This window comes from Epinephelus lanceolatus, chromosome 13 (assembly GCF_041903045.1).
Source record: "Epinephelus lanceolatus isolate andai-2023 chromosome 13, ASM4190304v1, whole genome shotgun sequence".
Taxonomy (NCBI): Eukaryota; Metazoa; Chordata; class Actinopteri; order Perciformes; family Serranidae; genus Epinephelus; species Epinephelus lanceolatus.
The window spans coordinates 11,349,654-11,367,412 of NC_135746.1; the positions used below are offsets into that span (position 1 = coordinate 11,349,654).

General features: G+C 39.0%; 1 protein-coding gene across 6 annotated transcripts in view; it reads left to right on the plus strand.

Annotated features, from left to right (window-relative positions):
* The first annotated feature begins 6,634 nt into the window (after positions 1–6,634).
* Positions 6,635–17,759, plus strand: part of tpd52l1 (tpd52 like 1) — a 29,054-nt gene continuing 17,929 nt past the window's right edge. For 2 of the 6 annotated variants that reach the window (XM_033648874.2, XM_033648876.2), the window contains exons 1-4: positions 6,635–6,775; positions 12,731–12,829; positions 14,493–14,708; positions 17,304–17,324. In XM_033648874.2, the coding sequence (XP_033504765.2) occupies positions 6,757–6,775; positions 12,731–12,829; positions 14,493–14,708; positions 17,304–17,324 (355 nt within the window). In that variant the 5' untranslated portion in view covers positions 6,635–6,756. The remainder of the gene's footprint in view (positions 6,776–12,730; positions 12,830–14,492; positions 14,709–17,303; positions 17,325–17,759) is intronic. The other 4 variants (XM_078173728.1, XM_078173729.1, XM_078173730.1 and 1 more) reach the window with 4 other exon arrangements.

The window sequence follows — 17,759 nt, forward strand, 5'->3', positions numbered from 1 at the left end:
CGGGGTGGTGGTTTGCTTCAGAGCTGAACAGGGTGTTAGGGTTTTTGTTTTTAAGTATGAGTTCAGAGGTTATCCTCAGGCTGCTGTGCGCTGAATGTGTGGAATAAATTTGGATGTTAAAGGTCCAGTGTGAAGGATTTAGAGGGATATATTGGCAGTAATAAATTATTTCTCTGGTGTATAAACACCGGAAAATTAGTACCGTCGTGTCGCCGTCGTAGTTAGCAAGCCAAACAGCATCCGAGAAACCCTGATTTTTAACATGAAACTGCTTTATTCAGTGTTTTTACCGGTTTAAATCACCTGATCTGTTTGTTTTGGAAAGGAAGAGACCTCTGAGGATAATTCGGCTGCAAGTAATAATCTCCTAAATGTCTGGATCTTAAATTATCAAAGAAAAAAGCTGAGCAGAAGAGCAGTACATCTGCGACGAGCCAAACATCATCAAAGAAAGGCTCATTTATAGTGTGAAACTGCTTCATTCAGTGGTTTTACCGGTTTAAATCATCTGGTTTGTTTTTTTCTGTAGAGGAAGAGACCTCTGCGGATAATTCAGCTCCTGGTAAAAACCTCCCGAACATCTGGGTCTTAAGTTATAGAAGAAAAAAGGTGAGCACACATTAGCAGATGCTGGGCTAACAGCCCATCTGCGACGAGCCGAACAGCATCAGAGAAACGCTCATTTTTAGTGTAAAATTGCTTTATTCAGTGTTTTTACCGGTTTAAATCACGTGGTCTGGTTTTGGAGAGGAAGAGACCTCTGCGGATAATTCGGCTCCTGGTAAAAACCTCCTGAGCAATGAACACTGAAGGAATCCTAACTGGGCATCTGCAGTCCTCACCTCTAGATGCCACTAAATCCTACACACTGTTCCTATGATTGTTAGGTGACCAGGTTTCAAGAAGTGATGCACAGAGTTTGGTTTTGCGTCTGATATTTGCAGTGGTAAGAGGACGTCTGTCTGTAATGAGAGTTTGGATAGTGACATAGTGGCTTTTAAGTCATTCACAATGGCACACACTGCGAGATAGCACACACTCAGCGTGCTGCCAGGAAACAGGAGATTTTCAAGAGCTTTAAAGGTCATCACCTGGCAGCAGCCAGCTCACTGTCCTTCACTTATCCCTCTATCCTCTCCTCCCTGCTGTCAGGCCCTAGTTTTGAAAATGAGTGCACATCCACTGGAGCTGTGGCGGCTGTTGAGCCACAAAATATTCATCCAGACTCGACGCTTTGGAGCCTCTGATACGTGAGAATAGCACAGAGCTACCTGCGGAGTGAGCTGCGGTCGAGTACAAGTGGTTTCCACATCACTCACAGATATTGTTTTGTGTGTTTAGCTCACCCCTTCACTGAGTGATCTTTTTTTTTTTTTTCGCTCCATCGTGAGACGTTTATGAAGACGGTTTAAAGAAAACAAAGACGAGGACAAGCACAATGTATCTGCACATAAGAGATGCTACAGCATGGAAAAGGATGTGGGATGATAAAAGCCAAGGCCTCCATTGGAAACAGAGAAGATCATTGCATAATGAAATTTGTAGTGGTTACCAGTGGGACATATTCTGAGTGTTGCAGCACATTTCATCACTGGATCACTGACACCAGGATTTAAGGCATGAAGGAAAAGCAGGGTTGATGTTCATGCATGTTGGACATCATTAGCTCGTCTTTATCCCAGGGATCTGACACATTTTCTACATCTGGGATTTAAACACTGACTGTCAAAGTGCAGTGAAACTGTACATACAAGGGTCCTAAAGGGCACCGACAATATATTGCTACACACACTGCTTTCAGGAGGTCCTGACTCTGGGTTTGAATCCACTCTCAGGGAGTTTGTTTTCTGTTCACTGTACCCAGAGCGCTGCATCCACACGAGCTGTGCCACAGACATCGCAGAGTTAAAATGCTTCCTGATACATTTGCCCAGAGCTGCTTAGCGAACATATTAAATTCCAGGAAGTAAAAACATTGTAGTGTCAAAAGAGATCCAAATATCTCAGAGATGCAAACACAGTCTGTGTTTTTAGAGCATGACTCAGCTATTTGTGAAAGCTGCTTAGGTGTCAGGGGACTGAAAAAGTCCAACGAGGAAATATGTATGAGTCATACAGTGCTGGGAAATTAAATGTGTAAGGTATGCGCCAAACATAAACATTGACACTGTCTACTTAAAGAAATATTAAATTCCCCCCTCTAAATGACCATCTGTTTATCAGTTACTCACCCTAAGAAAACTTTTTTCTCACATGCCTCCAGTGAACTAAGAATCCAAAAACTGAGAACATTCTCAAAGCACTTAAGTAGATGGGAAAAAAATACATCAAAACATAAGAATTCAAGTCTTAGCATCCAGTCACTTCCCAAATAGACAGTCATTGCTGACAGGGAACTGAACTAAAAGTGAAACTTATCTGTGTTCTCTTCAAAGCCAGACTCCATTGACAAAAACAGTAATTTTACCTCACTGAACACAGGAGCTGCTGGTCTACCACTGCCTCTATCAGTTAGTTTGTTTGTGTTACTGTGTGCCTTTGGTGTTTTAAAGGGTTAGTTCAGATTCACCGAAAGTCACACGATAACAAAAATAAACTATTGATAGGAGCAGCAGTCGACCAACAGCTCCTGTGTTCAGCAAGGTAAAATTACTGTTTTTGTCAATGGAGTCTGGCTTTGAAGAGAACATAGATAAGTTTCACATTTAGTTCAGTTCCCTGTCAGAAAGTGTCATCTGTCTTTGAAGTACTAAGCATACGACCGGATAAATGAGACTTGGATTATACTGCATGAGTTGTGTGACAGTTTGTAAATGATACACACCAATAATCTAATCAGTTAGTTGACCAGAAAGGTCATTAGTCGGCAAGATTTAATGATTGGACCATGTGGGACTTTAATTTGAAAGGACAGAGACAGGAAGTGTCCACGCTCAGGGGTCAGGTTAATTTCCAGGGCTGGTACCTGCGGCTATTCCACAGGCTAGTTAATAACATGTCGGGCAGGAAATCCAAAGTGTGGGATCATTTTGAGAAGGTGAAGGACCAACCCAAGGTGATATGTAAACTCATCTTCATTGGTCGACTACAAACATGACGTATCATCTGAAACGTGGAAGTAGCTACATGCCCATTAGCCCACAGCGTCATTAACAGGCGGCTCGCTCAGTGTGTGACGTGCACTTGTAGATAAAATATAGGCCTATATTAATGAAGGTTCATTAGTACGGTTTTGTATTTCTCTGTAATGTAGCACAGTGTTAACAATGTTACTGATACTATTCTTTCTCACACCTTCGACTCAAACCACCAAAATATATCATTTAATAATTAAATTAATGTCATGAACATACGGGGGACTAGTTGACTAATGGCCCTGAATGACAACTATCAGTCGACTAGGAAAATTATTAGTCAGGGGCAGCCCTAGTTTTTGGATCCTTCATTCAACATGGAGGCATGCGAGAAAATCAAAGTAGTCTTTACAAATTAAACACGGGGTGAGTGATCGATATACAAATGGTCTTACACGCACCTAACTGCTCAGCTAGTACTACACTGACATGTTATATTGCTGCATTATTTGTTTGTTTGAAACACGACTGACAGCGTGATGGACATATGTACTTAAAATTATTTTAATCATCTGTGGGCACATGTTTTCCACTATATCCATGGCTTTTCACCACAGACATTCCCCTGCACTTTACCACCACTGAATTATTAAGTCCATTGATCACCTTATCGCCAAAAAAAATAGCAAATGGTATGTTTAATAACTGAACAATCATTTACGTAATTTAGTAAGTAAACATTGGGTCACAAAAAAGGAAGCGCCTTTTTCGGAGCAGGGGTTTAAAGTCAGATTTATTTGGCGATTTTGCTGTCAGACAGTAAATTTAAATATGAATTTGTTCTTCCTGCTCAGCTGCAGGACAAATGTAAATGAATAAGGGTTTCTAACATGATTAGGGCAGCCTCGCATCTGATTTATTTCACTTTATACACATGTATTAATCCACTCAATCACTGTTAAGATGTCATCATTGCTTTGTTTTGTTGTTCCTACATATTACTGTCTTCATCACGTCTCTGTAAAGACTAAGCAACTGTTTGGGTAAAGCTTAACAAGCAAAAAGGAAATTGCTGTAAATCAATTTCATTCAGTTTCATGAGTTATTTTGGCCAATGATTTTCCTGTGCTGGGGCGTATTGGCTGGCTGATCCCCCCGGCCTTTTTTTGTGTGTTACAATCCCATAATATTGGCATAATTATGCAATAGTGCCTTCACAGCCATTATAGATCAGGGTTTGCCAATCTGTGGTTCAGGGCCCCTGTGTGACTCCAAAGATTAGAAATGGGCCTCAAGTCATGCATCAACAGAAACATGTAGGAACCACAGGTAAATATATCTATGGATCTGTTACCCCAACACACACAGGCTATTCTGCAGAGGCCCGCAATTAAGAATGTGTGTTTTAAATTGCTGAAGGTGAAACCAAACCTATGATATGTTACAGGTGACCACGATACAGGGTGTCAGCTACGTCCCAAATACTCTTTATGGTTTTGCACAATTACTGTCACTTTATTTTGGCTCATATAAACCTCACTGTCTGGTCTCGCCCTGTCTCCAGCATCGGGCGACTGTGACAAAGTGACGGACGTGATTATATCAAAAAGATGTCTCAGTTTAAACAACTTAAATACATAGTTATAGTGACAATATATTAATAAAGGTTCATTTCAACTCAGGAGGCCTGTGAGTATTTGTGTTGCTGTGACATCAGGATGCAAACTTTAGCAACGTTTACTGTCTGTATGCCACTTTGTTTTTAAGGGTATTTCTAATCAGAGAAATGTCTTAAACGTAATCACTGTCCTCCTCATTTGCACTAAAACAGATTCTTCCACCTGCTGCCACCGTTATAAATGTCTGCTGATATGATGATCGCCCACTTAGACAGGCACAAACTCTGTTTTCATCTGAGGATCTGATGAAGAATAAACTAAACTGGGTCAAATGCCAGCGTCTTCTGGTCAGACTGTTTTATTTGATATTGATTTATTATACTTTCGCCAGACAGGTTTGTTAATGTTTGATTTATTTAATGTTTTAAAAGCACCGACAGTCTACAGTACAAACTGTATGGACGTCTCCCTGTTGTGATTGCAGCATTACGTCAGCAGGGGTCAGACACGAGCTGCAGGAGGCAGATCCCTACAACCTTGATTTGTTTTATTTTAGTTTTTCATTGGTAATGCAAAGGCAAAATGACACGCATTGGCAAAGTAACAAAGAATAGTATAGTACTGAAATTATTTGGCAGATTACTAATGTTAAAAATAATTAGTAATTGATCAATTTTAAATAACTGAAATGATAATACAGATTTAATTTCTTCAGCATTTTTTAATTGTGAATCCCCTTTTTATTATTATTGGTGGTAGTATTAATTGATGTTTATATTAAGAGCTGTACACAACAATACAAAGAAAGACATTGTGTAAGTGGTTTAAAAGAAAACATTTTATAAAAAGAAAAATTATGAGGTACTTTATCTGAGTATTTTTATTTTTAACTTTTTTTCCCCAATTTTAGGGGAAATTTATTCTGTTGCATGTGGATTTAACATACTTTTGATACTTTAATTATGTTTTGATGTATTTTTACATTAGCATATTTTTATTTTCATCACGAATTGCAGGTATACATTAATTAATAACTGATGTCAATATGCAATAACAGTTAAAAAAATATATAAAATAAAATATTTTTATTATATATATATATATATATATATATATATATATATATATATATATTGATATTATATTGATGTTGATATCAGGACATTGCCATGTGGGGTATTTATACACTTAGCTATTGCTATATATTATTATTATTATTATTATTATTATTATTATTATGTTACTTTATTTAAAGGCTCTGAATACTTCCTCCCCTGATAACAAACACATTAATATTTATTAATTTATTATTTGGTTGTTGTGTCTAATAAGCACACTTTCCTGTAATGAAATATGTTTTTTTTTTAAATTATTTATTAAAAAAAAATACAACAATTAAAAATCAGGTATCATATCAAGCTGTTCAGCTGTTTTATTTTATTTTATTTTATTTTTTTTTTTTTAAGGAAGTAATTTGCACAAAATCAGGCATCCTAGATTCCACATATTGTTAAAAAGTGACAGAAATGAATTAAAAAAACAAATAATAATAAAAAAATATATATATAAAACAGCATTTTAAAATTATGTAGTATACATAAACAAATTATTATTATTATAAATATTTTTAGTTACTATTTTACTATTAAAATAAAATTTGAAAAAAAACCAAACCCTCTTGAACAGGGGGATGATGAGGCAAATTTAGATTTGTGTAATATGAAACTGACCGAACAGGATCATGGGATTTATAAAATTTAACAAAATAAACAATAAAATATTTGGGATTCATTTTACCAGAGTGACCAGTATTCCTTAAATATATATTCCTAATAAATAAAATTAAATATGTCCGGTGGCTGAATTAAGCAAATTACCAAAGCGCGCGCCCATTGATTGGCTCGCGCTCCAAGCTCCGCCTGAGAGCTGGTCCGGCGCGTGACAGCCAAGGAAACCAGAGTAGGAAACACACACTGACCTAACGGCCGGTCGGTGCTGCGCGTGTTGCCGTGTGCTGTCGTGTCTCTGGAGGTTCATTTGGGGAGCTCACCTGGCTGTCGCTGATGGAGACCAGACAACAAGGTGAGTCCGCGTGCGCTCATGATGGAGACAACTTTTTATTTCACACACAGAAGTCACAAACAGCCGCTGTGTGCTGTTGATCTGATAATGAGGCTGCACACGTCACTGTTTGAGGCTGAGGGAGAGGAAACTGTGTAAATCAGAAAACACTGGTAAAGTCCAGAAATCTGTCGTGACAGTTTTGGAGCAAAAGCCTGTAGCTCGAGTCTGCGCGTGCTCTTTAATTACAGCTGAGTTGTTTACTGTGGTATGGCTCATTTCTTCAGTATGTTTCTATAAATGTGCCACTCAGATGGTGCTCATGTGTCCAGCTCTGACTGAAGACTGATGCCTTTAGAGCAGCTGGTTCAGGAAGCAAATAAATAAACACCCAGAAGCCTCAGACATGCTCAGATACTGTACAGGAGGCCAGTGTGCTGCAGGTTTGTGTCACTGTTTATCCAAGACATCATGGAAACTGACCTGTTTCCTGTCTCAGACTCTCTCTGGTGGCCTCATGCACGAGTTCTCAAGTGTTTATGTTATACGTAGAGTATCAGCAAAGTACCATTTTTTTGTTGATCCCTAAAATCAATGTTGATGTTTATTTTATTTAGAAAGGAAGAAAAATTAAGTTATTTTATTGTCAGGACCATGCATGGATGACTGAACTGGCCTACTGGGCACAGGCCAAGGGGGCCAAAGTGTTACTGGTTCATCTGTGTCTCAACCTTCAACTATGGTCAGGAGCTCTGGGCAGTGACTGAAAGAATGAGATTGCAGATACAAGCTCAGCCTTAGAGATAGGGTGAGGAGCTCGGACATCTGGAAGAAGCTCAGAGTAGAGCCGCTGCTCCTTCGCGCCGAATGGGTTCAGTTGAGGTGGTTTGGGCATCTGATCAGGATCCTCCTGGGTGCCTCCTGTTAGAGATGTTCCGGGCATGTCCCACTGGTAGGAGGCCCCGGGGCAGACCCAGAACACGCTGGAGGGATTATATATCTCACCTGGCCTGGGAACGCCTTGGGGTCCCCCAGGAGGAACTGGAAAGCGTTGCTGGGGAGAGAGACGTCTGGGGTGCTTTGCTTGGCCTGCTGCCCCGGATAAACGGATGAAAATGTACTTTTTTTTTTAGGCAGGTGTTTTTCTGGGAAGTGGGAATTGGAATGTAATAATGACCTTATTTATAAAGCAAGTTACAAACTGCTTTACATGTCAATAATTCAAACAGAAAGACGTGAAAACAGCAACTTTTAAAAGAACTGATAAAAACACTTTAGTGTATAAAAACGGAGGAAATAAAAGACAGTCTAAATGAACTTAAAAACTCAAGGAAAATCAGTGTAGTTAAACTATACTGGTGAGCAGCCGCGTATCATGCCGACGTTAAAGGACAGCTTTTTTCGTCAGTGTCTGACGCCACAAGTCACCGCCCAAGCACTGGATTTCGATGACTTTGGAGTGAGACCGGCTTATATTGTGTTGTCATTTTATCCCTAAAGAAATTACATTAACAGTCTGTCAGCGTCTAGTCTGAGTGGGCGGAAGTTTGCTGCAGAGATCAGCCTCTCATTGGGCGGAACAAGCCACCCGCTGAAGTCCCGCCCTACCTACCTGTGTAGCAGTTTTCAACCGTTTTCAACACGTCCTTTACTAACTTTTGCGGTGTTTGATCTTGTGGGGATGTAGCCATTTTTCTGCCATGGTTCGCGTCCTGTAGGTGATATTTTTGTGGGCGTGTTACACCAAAACCTGTTTCCCCCCGGCAATATTTTTGCAAGCGCACCGTTGCTGTGGCACCGCCCAGAATGATTGTGATTGGTTGAAAGAAGTACAAGCAGCTGGAGCGTTTTTTTTCTCCAATCTCACAGTGAGAGTCGGCCCAGCCAGACCTTTCTTTTCTTGAGAAAGGTCTGGTGAGCGAGACTAGTCAGCATCAGATACCTACGCACCAAGGCACCCTTTAGTGGTGATATGAGAGGCACTGGGCAGCGCCATTTTTTGACAGGTACCTGCCGTAGTATAAAGAGTGAGAAAGTCAGTACAGGGTGGGTGAGAGGGTAATATTGGTCAAACAAACTCAGGACTTTCACCCAGGAGCTCACTGTTTGTGTCTCGTTTGAAACCAGAAGTCCATCAAGTTATTTTAAAAACAATGTAGTGTGCCAGTATGTGTAGCATGCTATGATAGTGACCTATGTCACATGATGTATGTGACGTGTATGTCGCATGATGTCTCATTACGTAAGTAACAGACATACTCGTTTTAAGCCAAACCATTTTTTGTCTAAACTGAGCATGTACTTCTGTTGCCTAAACTTTAGGAAGCGAGCATAAAGATAAAGGTTTTTTTTTTTACCTTTGTCTAAATTTACTTTAAAATGAGACTGTAATAATAATAATTAATATAATCTTTATTTATTTAAGTGCTTTACATTAAGGATAGACCGATACATCGGCCGGCCGATATATCGGGCCGATATTTGAGTTTTTTACTTGTATTGGCATCGGCCGATACGCGCGTGGGTTCGCGGATTTATTTTTCCCTGGCACTTTTTTTCATTTGAAAGTATGTGGTTAAGTTGAACAAAGCTGTTGAATCCTACTGTGTACAGTAGTAGTTGTTTTATTTATGCTTCAGATTAAATATTTGTTTATTTTATAAAGACATTACTGGAAGATTTAAGAGCACTGAACTCTTTTTTTTATTTGAATGTATAATAATGATAATAATAATAATAATAATAATAATAATAATATTCTACCTGTTCTACCTCAACTTTCCATCTTGTTTTAGTATTTTTTATTGTTCAATAAATGTTTCTTATTTTAAACTTGAGACCTGTAATATTTGTTATCATTGTGTCATTTTTTTTTAATGTAAATTGAGGGAGCAAAAGCAGTATTGGCTCCAAATATCGGCTCAAGAAAATCGGCAGTTCATAATCGGTCATCGGCTAAGGGTGATGGAAAAAAATCGGTATCGGCATCGGCCCTAAAAAATCCATATCGGTCTATCCCTACTTTACATGTCAATAATCAAACAGACAAGACATGAAAACAGGACTCCGATAAAAGGATGTTGTAAGAAGGGACTTTAAAGAGATCATTTACTCGGCCGGACTGATTTCCTTGGGCAGACTGTTCCAGAGCCTCAGGGTCCTGGCAGCAAATGCTCTGTCCCCTTTAGTTTCCAGACACAAAAGACCTCAGCTGCCCGAGGACCTCAAAGTACGTCCTGGCATCTACGGCACTAAGAGGTCAGAAATATAGCTGTGAAAGAGACCATGAAGAGCCTTAAAAGTAATCAGTAAAATCTATTCTTAAACATACTGGGAGCCGGTGTAAAGAGGCTAAATGAGACACGAACTTATTGAGCAGGGCGATTACTCCCATATCTGTGAGTGTGATAAAGATAGTGTTTGTTTATGTAGGTAGTTAACTGCATTCCAGGTCTGAGTGTGTACCTGTGGCTGATGGGAGTCAGCAGGGCTTTGAGTCCAGAGCTGATGCACGACAAGAGCTCTTAATGTTCTATAAAACTTGATGAGCGTGATGATTTGTATTTATAATCGAAATATGTGCTTCCAAAAACACCCCAAGGCTTTATAATCTACATATTTGGAGCATTTAGTTTACGAGGTCTAAAACATGGACTGAAAAGTGTTTATATACAGTGTGTACAGTGTTGCTGCTGTGTGGCCACGCTGCAGGCAACTTGGCCTTCAGTTTAGCTTCAATTGATTTTGCAGCCATATGACCATCCCCAGGCCTCTGATTTAACATAGCCACATGACCAGTGGGCTAAATGGGAGTCTTGTGACCGAAGGTATTTCACCCCAAACACTAAGGGGGGAGGGGGACACAGAAAAGAGAGTAAAGAAGGGAAGTCTTAAAATGAGTATGTATAAGATAATCTTCATTGATTTTAAATTAAAGCCAGACAGCCTGTGAAACAGATCAAACTGGCCTAATTAGTGTTATCAGAGTGTTATCAGTTGCTTTTTCATATCAAGCGTTTTACTAAATGCAGTAGGGTGGGAATCACCAGAGGCTATGATGATAGCAGATGATATGATATTATCATGATACAATATTATTGCGATTTGAATATGTATATTATTTATATGCATATATGTATATTATATGATTTAAATTTGAATTGAATCTTTCATTTGAATTAAGTGGTTCATTGGATTAAATGAGGTGGTCTTTTAAAAAATAATTAAATTAACTTTCTTTAATGAATGAGTGCTGTGTTGGATTAAATCATATGGTTATAAACTGCTTTGGAGCTGGACGAAGTCATCTTAAGATAAAGAAACATTTAGCAATACTCTCAAACAGGGACAGAAGTATTTTTCTTTTTTACTATTCCTGTTATGATCAATCAGTTTTATTTATAATATATTTATATACGATATCCCCACCACTTACAGTTGCCATCTTTCCTAGCTCAGTTGCCTGTTCCTCCAGTAGAAACTGCCCTCTGGTGGCGTGTGCTGTGCACTACATAACCTCAGTACAGCATTTCCATATCAGTTTAATAGTCTAAGGAGCATCTGTATTTTTGACGGTATTGAAAATCATACTTTAAACATAAGTCATCCAGAAGTCCATTCATTTCTATAAGAATCCCCGTGATAGCTGATGTGCCAGCGAAACTCTTCCCCTCCGTAATATTTTATTCCAGAATTGCCCCAAGTTCATTCAAAATATTGAACTTTTGCAGTGGATTTTGGGGAGACTGTTAACTAGAGGTATCATCCATATATTTACGGACCTACAACACTAGTCACATACATAAGTGGAAACAAGGCGCAACGCCTTGACACCACCCAAACCTTTGCTAGACTGCCACGTTAATACAGATGCGTGCCTCTTCTTGTGTGCGGCAAGAGGGAGAGCAAACAATTTTTTGACTGCAGTGAAAATGTTGTTTTAGAAAGGTTAAACACCCTCAAATATGGACTAAAGCAGAATATTTCTTTTGATAAAAATGTGAATTTTTCAATCAATTATGACTTCTGGGTGTACAGTCTTCTGGTGTTATTGGAAATGTCACAATGCCACGAGTCAAAAATGATCCTACACAGTTACCACTGGAATCTAATTCGGCAAATAGTATAATACTAATATTATTTGTGTAGCCTTATTTTTATCTGCAACTGAGCCAAATACAGGGTTTGAACAGAATAAATGAGAAGCTGCACAGCATTTGAGTGTTGATTTCAAATTCAAATGTCAACGTTATGCAGCTTAATGTGACCTTCAATATTTCAGGGAAGGAAAGAGCCTTGAAAACATAGAGTCTAAAAGCTTTTCTTTAAATCAGTGTAATGTAAACTCAATACACTTGAATTATATTATACGCTACCTTTAGTGTCTATGTTTCATACTGAAATCTGTGAGCTTTACTTTCCCATAAGAGTGCTTTATGAGCCTAAACACAGAAGTAAAACTGTGGAACCAGGAGGAAATCACTGTTAGTGAAACAGAACTGGCCTTAAGCCGGTCTGCTTCCTCTTGGACTGCCTGTGTATGGTGTAATGAGATTTCATCAGCATCCAGAGAACTTGAATTGCTCAATAACTTTGGATATTCTTGCTTAATTGTTACAAAAGATCTCATTGTTATCTCTGTGGGGCACAGATTTGCTCCCCGGCTTTTTTTTAAACAGCAAGAATCAGCTAAATCCTGTTTAAACAGCTCCGAGGAGTTCATATCTGTGCCACAGAGGGTCAGAAATCAGACTTCCTGTTCCTGTGCGAATGCAGACTCAGATAAAGTGCCTCTAACAAAACAGACCTCACTGTTATCAAGTTACTGACAGGGCCGGGATGGACGCTGGAGACACACCAAGTCCCTCAAGAGGGGTGACTCGTGTGTTTATGTGTGTGTGTGTGTGTTTGTGCATGTGTACAGTATATAACCAGTCTTCTTGTCTCCTCTCGCCCTGCTGCCTTGCTCTGCTGCAGAGTTGTACTCTGATGTTCTGAGTGATGCAGTGGTGGACTGGGGCAGCATGGGTCCTGGAGAGGAATGGGTTAACTCAGCCACACACGAGGGAGAGCAGGGTAAGACTCAACTCCCCCAGAATGAAACAAAACATAAATCCACATTGAATCACAGGGTGCTAAAATGCTGCTGCACGCAGAGCAAATCACCGGAAGTGACGTCAGCTGTTGATCGAAAAATGACATCACAGACTGGGGCAGCGTGTTTGAATGTTTTTTATATTAAGATCAGTGCAGCAGCAGTTTTCTTCCTCATGTGATTCAGTGTTGATTTAACTGCTGGTAGAGTGGGTGAGTGTGGTCTTACAGTATTGAAATATTACAATTAAATATTTGTTACGTTAGAATAAATCGACCATTCAGGGGTGATTTAACACAGGGTCCGAGTAGGCTTCTAGATATCAGCTGTAGAGATGTCTGCCTTCTCTCCAATATAATGGAACTAGATGGCACTCAGCTTGTGGTGCTCAAAGCGCCAAAAAAAAGTACATTTGAAAAACTCAACATCAATGTCTCTTTCCAGAAATCACGACCGGGTTACTCAAGATAATCCACAGACCTTGTTGTGAGCAGCTTCATGTAGGAAATGGCTGTACCCGACTCACAGTTATGTCAGTCGAATCGGATAGTAAAATATCTGACTATTCAACTATTAATTTTTTGCCCTGTAGAGTTTCAGAGTTTAAATGTGGTTCGCAGGGCCATTCAGGGCGACAGTGACGTTCACGTAACATGGTGAACAAGCCAAGTAAGCTATGTTAGTTTAATATGCTCAGAGAGGTTATCATCATTCTTTGCTGACACTAGATATCAAACATAAGACAGAGACTGTGTCGTATTAACTTGCTGTGAGTTTGAATTCATCATTTCTAAGCGGAAGGCAGAAGATTATATTATCTCAGAGCCTTTCTTCCTCTGGGCATTTGGTGGGTGTAGTTCAGTAGAAAGAAAACAGTTCCTACATGAAACTGCTCACAATAAGGTCCGTGGATTATCATGAGTAAGCAGGTCATGATTTCTGGAAAGAGACATTGATGTTGAGTTTTTTAAATGTATTTTATAGTGCCATCTAGTTTCATTATATTGGAGAGAAGGCAGACATATCCAAAACTAGACAACTCACACCAAAACAATCTAGATGGATAAATAGCACTATAGGTAAGAAGTAAAATATGTATTTTTGATTTTGGGTTGAACTGTCCCTTTTATACAATCTGATATTTGATGCTCTTCATATTGCATATGGTCTAATTGAACCAAACTGTCTACTAGACAGCTACAAAATCTACCAGTTATTCAGGTCTAGGATTAGAGGATATTGTACTTTAGTGGTACAAATTCAGTTCAATTAATAAAATTACTGAAACCAGTTGACATGCCATAAAACTACTGGGAGTTGCCTGGTTGTGATCACAGTGTGTATACAAGCACATGTAAGGGGATACATTGAAAAACAATATACATTTTTTAGGGCCACATAGAATACAAGTAGCCTATTGACACTTTAAATGCTGATATGGATTTTTCTCAGTAACAAATGATTCATTGATTATTTTTCAGGGGCTAAGACTTCTCATGTAAAACGTACAAATCAGATGAAACTTCCTGAAATTGTTTTTGTCAGTTAAACTTTATTGTCACTACTCATCACTTTCAAAATAAGATGAATCAAGCACTTTATGTTTAAGATACTGAAACTGTATTCAACTGTAACTTTGCTCAGGTTTGAATCAGGGTGTGTTTAACCCCTCTGGTGAGGAATCGGTTAGAAGGAGCTCATACGGTGACGACTTGGCTCCAGTGGCCCAGAATGGGAAAACCCTGACAGAATGGGGTAAAACTTCACCGTCAGGGGACGATCAGTGGGGTCAGACATCAGTGTCCCAATCTGACAACTGGGTCATGTCCACCACTTGGGATATGCAACTGGACAGCACAGGTGAAAAGGGACGTAGACTAGAGCCTGTAGATTAGACAGTCTTAAACTTTAGTTGAACATTTACTTCTTAACATAACTGACCTCTGTGGGAACCTGTAGCCACCCTATAGATATAGCTGCCACCAACGACACTGAGGTCAAGTCCTTTGTGTTTATCTTGCAATTTGGGTTTTATTTAGCAGCGTAGAGGAATTAAATGCCACAGTTTTCTACATTAAAGTCAGATTCAGGTATCGTTAGACCTATTTTTTGACTACTTTTCGGCCAACCAATAAGTAAGCTAAAAAGGATTCAGTATTTCCCCACCAGGGCAGTCTTGGTGTTTTGGATTGGGGTTTAATTAAAATGTAGACCATGTTGGGCCTAAATGAAGATAAACTTGACAATGAGATATTCCTTGTTTTTGGTACTCTGAGAGGTGTGGTAGCTTATGTGTTAGAGGGGACTTGAACTCGTGACCTCAGTATCTAAAATCCTGGTTCATATGTGAATACATGTCCTAAATCATAATGCTACTAAAAGTTTACACAGGTAGCATTAGCAAGTTTTGAAGCAATGTACATGGCAAACTCTGTGAATAAACGTACTTGTTTAAAAGGAGCAAAAAGCATATGCTAAGATGATCATAGCAGCTTTTGGCAAAGTTGCCTGTTCACATTGCTTTAAAATGTTGCCTGTGACCTTAAAATTCTCTCTGATCCACCCCCAGTTTATTGGAGAGCTTAGGATCTGAGCTAACTGATTTTATGCAGTGAACCTTGACTGGGATCATTAACTACTTTCAGCATTCCTTACATTCCTGGCAATTGGCAATGCAGCAGTGTATCGTAGTGCAAATGCCAGGGATGATCTTTCAAAACCAACATCTAATTTCTTGTAATGTTATTTTAAGCTTGACCATGAGATCTTCAAGGTGTGTTTTCATGTTATATAAGATAATGCACAATGCTATCATTGGTGTTGATAATATACTGTAAGAGGCAGCTTGATGTTACACACTGTGCCTTTTGTCTCCAAAGTGACAAACTGTGATACATGAGACTCATAAACATTTCTTACATCCATGTTTCAGACACTTGATAGAAACTTCCCTAACAAACAGTCAAAGCCTGTTCTGAATTGTAGAGGCCAAAATGCCTTCATGTCACATGTGCTGTAACAGTCTTATATTTTCCTATGAATATAGTATAGCTAATAGAAAACCTGTGTTAGTTCAAAAGAAATCTGTGTTAGCTAAAAGTAAACCTGTCTTAGCTAAAAGCAAATCTGCGTTAGCTAAAAGGAAACCTGCCTTAGCAAAAAGTAAATCTGTAATACTAAGAAGAAGAAAAAAAAGCTACTTTGGCTAAAAGTAAACCTGCATTAGTTGAGAGAAATCCTTGCCTAGCTAAAACTCAACCTACCATTGTTAGAAGGGTACCTGTGTTAGCTAAAAGTAAACCTGTGTTAGCTAAAAAGTAACCTACCTTAGCCAAAAGTAAGTCTATATTCGTTAAAAGAAAACCTGTGTTAGCTCTAAGGAAACCTGCCTTAGCTCAAAGGAAAGCTGTGTTAGCTAAAAGTAAACCTATTGAAGCCAAATATAAAAAGGAAACGTGCATTAGCTCAAAAGAAACCTGCCTTAGCCAAACATAAACCAGCGTTAGCTACAAAAGAAACCTGCCATAGCTAAGAGGAAATCAGTGTTAGCTAAAAGGTAACCCATGTTAGTTAAAAGGAAACCTGCTGTAGCTCAGAGGAAACCTGCGTTAGCTAAAATGAAACCTGCTGTAGCTAAGAGGAAACCTGCGTTAGCTAGAATGAAACCTGCTGTAGCTAAGAGGAAACCTGCGTTAGCTAAAATGAAACCTGCTGTAGCTAAGAGGAAACCTGCATTAGCCAAAAGAAAACCTGTGTTAGATAAAAAGAAACTACCTGTGTTTGCAACATGTTACTTATCTTAAGCTGAATGTAGCAACAGTATTGTCATAACATCACTAACAGTTTGAAAAACAAGCTTAATAGTGTGAACATTACTTAACAAAACTGATGTAAGTGGTAATGGTTAATGTGGTGTTGTGGATGTGTGAGTTCTTAGCATGTTGCATCCATCTCTCAAGTGCATTTTAATGTTTTATTTGAGTTAATTAATAAAACAGTTAATGTTTCATTGTAATTACCTTCCTCCAGTTAATACTGAATTTACACTGGGAGTAAACGTTTAAATGAATTGCTCTTCCTGGCATTTTTAAGGTCTCCTCATGGCTGTGTGAACATGAAAAAAGACTTGCTCTGAGTCCTCCGTGCACTCTAACAGACTTGAAAAGCTTACATCTTAGCCACAGGGGGTTTAAAAATCTGATTGTCCTGCTGCTGTGTGGTGTATGCAGAAATAGCTCCCTACTATAGAAAGGCCTTGTGCTGGCTGTAGTGCTGCAAGCTATACTGGTGTGAAATGTGCATGTGTGTGCTGCATGTGGTGCTGAGCCCCTTAGATTTAGAAATAAACTACAGAATTGTGTTGCAGTGACTACTTTACAGTTGACAGCATTGTTCATTTACTATCAGTTTTTGCTAACCGTAACCTCTCTTGTCTTATAATGCTGCCACATCAAGAGAGAGGACACCTCACAGCAGGTACAGTAATCATTTTACATTATGTTAAAACTGTGTGTTGTACATCCAAATTGTTCACAGATTCACTACAAACATAGTGGCACATTGACCTACATGTATTTGCATTTCTTGTGTTGTGTGTACACGGTCGTCCTGCTGTAGCCTGGTGCTGTGTGGTACCTGTCCGTCCTGATTTGCCTTCCACAAACATCCTGCAACAACAGAAGGCTAATCAGATGGAAACAGTTTTAAATGTGCTCCCGCGCTGGACATTATTCAATCACGTGCAGAATATTGCAACTTCTGAGGAAAAAAGTCACTATTCTGAGACTTAATGGGTTCAATGTATTTACTGCATCATATATTAGAGTCAGCTGATGCCGATCAGCTGACAATGATGATTTCAGCTTCCTTGCTCTATGAAGGCAGCAATGTTTCATTTATGGAGATTTAAAA